Source organism: Limulus polyphemus, unplaced genomic scaffold (assembly GCF_000517525.1).
Source record: "Limulus polyphemus unplaced genomic scaffold, Limulus_polyphemus-2.1.2 Scaffold8, whole genome shotgun sequence".
NCBI classification, from domain to species: domain Eukaryota; kingdom Metazoa; phylum Arthropoda; class Merostomata; order Xiphosura; family Limulidae; genus Limulus; species Limulus polyphemus.
Genome location: NW_013665618.1, coordinates 983,588 through 989,762, shown reverse-complemented (window position 1 = coordinate 989,762; position 6,175 = coordinate 983,588). Strand labels below are relative to the sequence as shown.

General features: G+C 34.3%; 1 protein-coding gene across 1 annotated transcript in view; it reads left to right on the top strand.

Annotated features, from left to right (window-relative positions):
- The first annotated feature begins 530 nt into the window (after positions 1 to 530).
- LOC106477788 overlaps positions 531 to 6,175 on the top strand; it is a 13,052-nt gene continuing 7,407 nt past the window's right edge. The window contains exons 1-2 of the mRNA XM_022381640.1: positions 531 to 585; positions 2,566 to 2,784. Of these exons, the coding sequence (XP_022237348.1) occupies positions 531 to 585; positions 2,566 to 2,784 (274 nt within the window). The remainder of the gene's footprint in view (positions 586 to 2,565; positions 2,785 to 6,175) is intronic.

Below are 6,175 nucleotides of genomic sequence, written 5' to 3'. Positions count from 1 at the left end.
CGAATGTACTTCTAAAGCTGTTATCGAGAAACTTGTAAATATAAGCGTATTGGAAGATATTGTGTAAAGTAATCTACCTACAGAAAATCTAATTTCAATGCTAAATTAGTCAATTGTACACTGGGATAATGCCCGAGAGTTATGTTTACTCTAGTCTCGGTTACAAATAGATGGTTAGAAGGGGTGATGTTTGCATGAAATGCAAATACTGTGCATGAAATCACGATAGGGGTTCCTGGAGTTAAAGAAACCAAAACGAGAGATCATCTCAAAAACATTAGAACCCAATAAAAAGAGGTCAAGAAAACTGAGAAGATGAAGAAATAGTAAGAATAAGATATCTTTCTCTTCTCATTGTAACCGTTTTCATTATCTTAAATCGATGGCTGACACTTTTGAATATGACTGATCAGATCTTAACCAATGAAAGTCATAAGAAATAGCTGAAGGACATTTATTGTTGTGAGCAGAGCTTCTGTCATAAACGTGTCAAAAACCATTCTTACACTGCAAATCAAAGTAGAAATGAAATGGCTCTGAACAGTGGGAAGACGTATACCAATACAACCTATGGGGAGTTTCAGTGTATTTTTTAAAGAAAGAGATATGAACCCCTAAACTTATGCAAAGCTTTATCTGAGAAATTATTCTAGCGGATTTTCTCTTGCTTAAAGTTGCCACTGAAACTATGTACGATCGACTCACCATTTTAGTAGTGAAAATTTCACATAAAATTTTCAGGGCCGGAAAATATATTTATTTAGATAGTTCAAAAGTGATGACATAGATTTCCGAAAATCGATTTCTCGTGTTAAATTGACACTATCAGGAGTATGATTACGCAGAGCTAGTTTAGAAAATGTTGTTGTGTGTATGAAGCACAAAGTTGTAGAAAGAGCTATCTGTGCTCTGTCCACCACAGATATCGAAATCCGGTTTCTGGCGGTATAAGAATAAAATGCGATAAACTATTTTAGATAATCACGTTAAAGATTTTATCTGCTGTAGCGAATTTATTGTTATATATATTTATATATAGATAGATAGATATATATATTAATATCGACGTTTGTTTGGAATAAATTTATATTTAGAAACATACATGGCTTATGCTGTTAAATATCTATTGCGAAACTCCCGCCTATTCGTCAGAGTTGTAGAAGATTCTCAAGAGTAAGAATCAACAATATATGTGTGTACGTAAACGCTTGTGTTAGCGTCAGTATTGTTACATAAAACTGAAATTTCTAGAAAGCCTCCCACGCCTATAAATATAACTAACGCGACGCGCCAGAAAAAGAGAGTATTTATTATTAGTTTGCTACAGTCAGTGTGATATAAACTTCGGAAGCAATAACTGTGATTGTTATAGCGCTTACCAATTGGAAAACTTAAGATATTTGACCATGACCATTTACAAAGTTCGAACATACAACTCATTTAACTTCAGTGGATTCCTATCGGACATTAGTATTTTTACGAAAATATTAAATAAATTCATCGTGGAAAACCCGGTGTGTGTGGCCGATAAATAACGAAGGACAAAACTAGCTAGTAGCTTCCCGTTAAGCGAATTGTACGTCAACTCGTAATTAACTCGCTCGTCTTGAACCCCCGATAAGATATCGAAGAAGTTCCAAATTAAAAGGAAGACTTTATATTGTTTGTAATTTTGTGAAATTTTTGTTTATGAATCATTGTTTGTAATAACTATTTGTAATAACTGTTACTGTAAATTGTATTGTTGTGTGTCTATTAAAACGTATTTGTGCTAAAAAAGAAAACTGTGTATCAATCTCATTGGCAAATATCATAAATTGACTATATATCGGCTTTTACTGAACTACTAAATCCAAAGTACAATTTAACTATTAAATTTAAATTATTATTCAACTCAATTTCAGGCCATTTGAAATTATAATACGTAACGCTATATGCATTGTTTTCACTATTTTTTTTGCGTTTTGTTTACTGTGGTACAAACATATTCACCTAAGTTTAATATATAGTATTCCTAAAGACAAAATATACAGTTTAGTTTCCTCATGAAAAATGCTACAGGCTCTGCCCTCAATCTCGGTGGAGCAACAATGGTATTTTCCACTTATATATATATATATATATATCGTCTTTCGACTTAGAATTTAACTCGGCTTTGAATTCAGGGCTGAATTGTATTTACTTGACGCGTTTGTCTTGTAAACTTTTCTTTTGTCTTTTAAAACGGTTATATAGTGTGTTCCCTCATGTACATATATATATATATATTCTGGCGGAAGAGTTGGCTCTACTGTGTAGTCAAAAGACTGGGTTAAAAGGGTTGCACAGTGAGTTTTCTTTACATATTGCTTCTGCTGTGTCACTAGGTTGTAGACGGTTTTAGGATGTAATTATGCTATGTTGGTTAGATAAAGTAAATATAGAATCACTGTGAGAAGTGCTAGATTATTGAATCTTTTATTTTTGAGAATTGTAATTTCACGTTTCAAAATATTTTTTGGTTATCTTGTGTTATTTTGCTTATGAAATCTCTCTCTCTCTTCTTTTTTTTTTCTTTTTCTCCAGTTCACTTAAATCCAGTAAGCAGGCAAAAGCGGGAGGAAGATTTTGAATGTCCTGTACCCGATGGATTATTTGCTGATCCTGCCACCTGCCGGCGTTTCTACATATGTTCTGGAGGCTATCCTTTCAGCCAAACATGTCCTCCTCCTCTTTACTTTGATGATGTTAAGAAGTTTTGTACCAGAAAAAATAAAGAATATACTTGTGGGCCAGTTGAATTAAGTAAGTCATTAGATAAATCTGGGAGTTTTGTAAAGTTCAAGCTAAAATTACCAAATGTTTTAAACAGAAGATGTTTTTGCTATTACCAGTACTCAGGGCCAGACTTAGGTTTAGTGGGGCCGGGGCCCTAGGTCCAGCTAATATTTGGGAATAATAAAAAATAATGGTAATAATAATAACCCACTCTTGCTTCTATTCTGCCAGTTTTACGAACCATAACTGTTTTACTTCGGTGGCCAGTGGGGCCCTAGTTGGCATGTGTGTTAATTTAGTACGACTAGTACCATTAATAAAATTAAATGTTCAATTCACAATTATGATTTTAAAGTAGTTTACAGGCTTGTACAAGTCCTTACAGCTAGTATAATGAACTTACAGAGGAATATTTGAAAAATATAAGTTTATACACAAACTTACAAATAGTTGTCTCTGACACAGAGTAATCTTTTAATACCCAGACATTGTTATTTAACGTTTTTGAAAGATTAATTAAAACATAATATGGTGTAAAAAGTCACATGTCTTTTCTAACATTTCTGATGCATTCTGAATTCTTTGTTTAAATTCGATGTTTTAGAGTGGACTCTTATTCTAATATAACAAAACATTTTTAATTCTCACGAGGTATGTTTCAATACAGAGAGCAATTAATGCTTCTAAAACGTTGTTTGCGTGTGTGTAGAACAGTGGCTATAGAAAAAATTATTCATACCAAAGAATAGACAGTGACCGAGGATTGTTTAGCAAAATTCCAAATATCATTATTCCCTTCACCATAAATCCATTAGCTAATTTAGATTACTTAGCCACATATGTTATAAAAATCAGAGTGAGTCACTTGAAATAATACCAGTAAGTTGTATAACACGTTCTCAGTAACGCGAAGAGTGCTGGATTTGATTGAGTCCAGTACGATCCAAAAATATATTGTAATTCATGGAGCTCGTGTAAGAAGAAACTGAACTTGAATTTCTGTTCTGGGTGTTGATGTACTTACATGTAAGGACTGCAGAACCGAAGGGTACTGGGGACACGTACTTCCTACTTTTTTGCAAAGTAGTAACACGCCCCTCTTCAAAAAATAAAAACTTTAACAATAATAATATAATAAAGTCGGTAAAACAGTATGTAAAACTCAAGTATGTAAAGCGAGTTGTAGTTGCCAGCATTCTTATTTGCTCGATTTAAGTTGGTATTTCTTTTTGACAAATCAGTAAAAATGCGAAAGGTGCCCTTCACATCCAAAGTGATTATGCCACTTATGTTTACATGTGTGAATTCTAAATAAAGATGAAGAAATCATTTTTGTAAAAATTAAAAGCTGTTAGGTTCGGATTAACAATCTTTGTATTAAGTGGAATTTAAATTCACGCCCTTTATTTGATCACGTTTTTGAACAACATTGTTTTAATTACCTTTATTTTAAAGGGAAACATTAACATTCACATTTATTACTGACTGGGAAATTTCCATTTGATATTTAAGCGGTAAATCTAAAAGCTTATAGCCTTTAACGCTGAAAATCAGGTTTCGATACCCGCGGTGGGCACATCTAAGATAGTCCATTGTGTAGCAGCAACAAAAGACTAGGAAACTAAATTTCTTAACTCTCCGCCATAACTACAGTGGAGCAGTGACATCTGGTGACATTGTTAACCGTGATCAAAATATGAAACAATACATTGTATTTAATGTTTAGAGAAAGAAGAAAGAAAGACTTTCTGAAACATTTTGTTAACAAATGACAAAAAAAATTGCAAACAGAATTAACGATTTTATTATTTCGTGGTAGAGTCTCCATACGAATTTGCTTTGCATTTATAGCTACGTAGCCACAAGATAAGCACGTGGTCTAAGTATTTCGTCCGTATACATATTTAAAATATTTCCTTAGCGATGAAACGTGTTACCTCATTATCGTTGATGTCCCAGATCTAGCCACTCGAAGATGGGCGGATGTCACGACCTTACTAGTCAAACAGGTTCCCATACGACATAACTAGGCTCGCCGATTTAAGTAGACAATATTATTATCGTCTTTGTTGACAAAGCCTTCTACGAATGTTACGTAGCATATGCATGTGTGTGTGTGTGTGTGTGCGCGCACACACTGATACGTGTGTAAATAAGTCATTAAATTCAAACAATTACAAGCAGTTTTAATAATCTGGGATCAATGTCTTACACGTTTAACAAAGTTAAAAAATAAATAATCGCGTTTTAATTTGTAAGAATTCGAATCAGAGACGCGTTTCTTTATAACATGGTAACCACGTACGCTATGCAAGTGTAACACGTAACACATTTTCAACACCTTTTTTAAACCTGTTTTTTTAGTAAGGAATATAAACCAGAGTCGTCGCCCTATAAACAAAACTATATTATTTCTTACGTGTTTGTGCATCGACATGTAACCGGTATATTAAGGTGGAAGTTTAGAAGGTTCAGACTTTAGTCAGGTTGTATGAATATCAATTAACAACAATATTAGTGGTTGGCGTGCTCGGACTGTGAATCCCAGAGATCCATTGTTTGCATCACATTACAGCAAAACGTGTTTTCCAGTTTGAGACCGTGGGTGTGTTATAAGAGTGGCGGTCAAATCCAATTATTCGATCAAACTAGAGTAGCCCAAGAGTTTGTGGGGGGTGCTGCAGACAAGCAGCCTTCGTTCTAGAGTATCAATTCAAACTTAGTGACGACTATGCGTATATAGCTATCGTGTAGTTTTTGTATGCAATTCTAAAAACAAATAATGCTAAAATGATTAGGTTGATTTATGACATTAAATAATTTACTAGACAAACTTTTAGTGGGAGCTCGCCTAGTAATGCTAATGCTACTGTTAAGAAACCGGCACAAACTACGTATGAACACACTCACTGATGCTAATGCGACTACCGTACTTTTCCAATTACAAACCGTGGTTTATACACGAATTTTGTCTGCAAAACCATAACATGCGGTTTATACACGAATACGAGTGCGGCTTATACTTTAATTTGTTTTTCATAAGAAGCACTATACATTTCATGCTACTGATAACGTGTCGGTTAAATTACGTGAAAAGTTTACCAGAAACATCGTTACGCTTTGATGATACCGTACTGTGACCACTCAAGGGGAAGAATCCGTCAAAGTAATGACAACCGGCAATGAGAAGACACTGTTGTCTTGTTGTGTTCAGCCGATGATACCGTACTTTCCGAAATGATAATTTTTTCGAAGAGTCACCATGCCTCTGGTATCAGTATATTGGTATCACGCACTTCTATGTTGTCTTCCTTTAGTCACCATGCCTCGAGAGAAGCTGCTCTCTGGTATCATTGTATTGGTATCATGCACTTCTATGTTGTCTTCATTTAGTCATCAAGCCTCGAGAGAAGCTGCT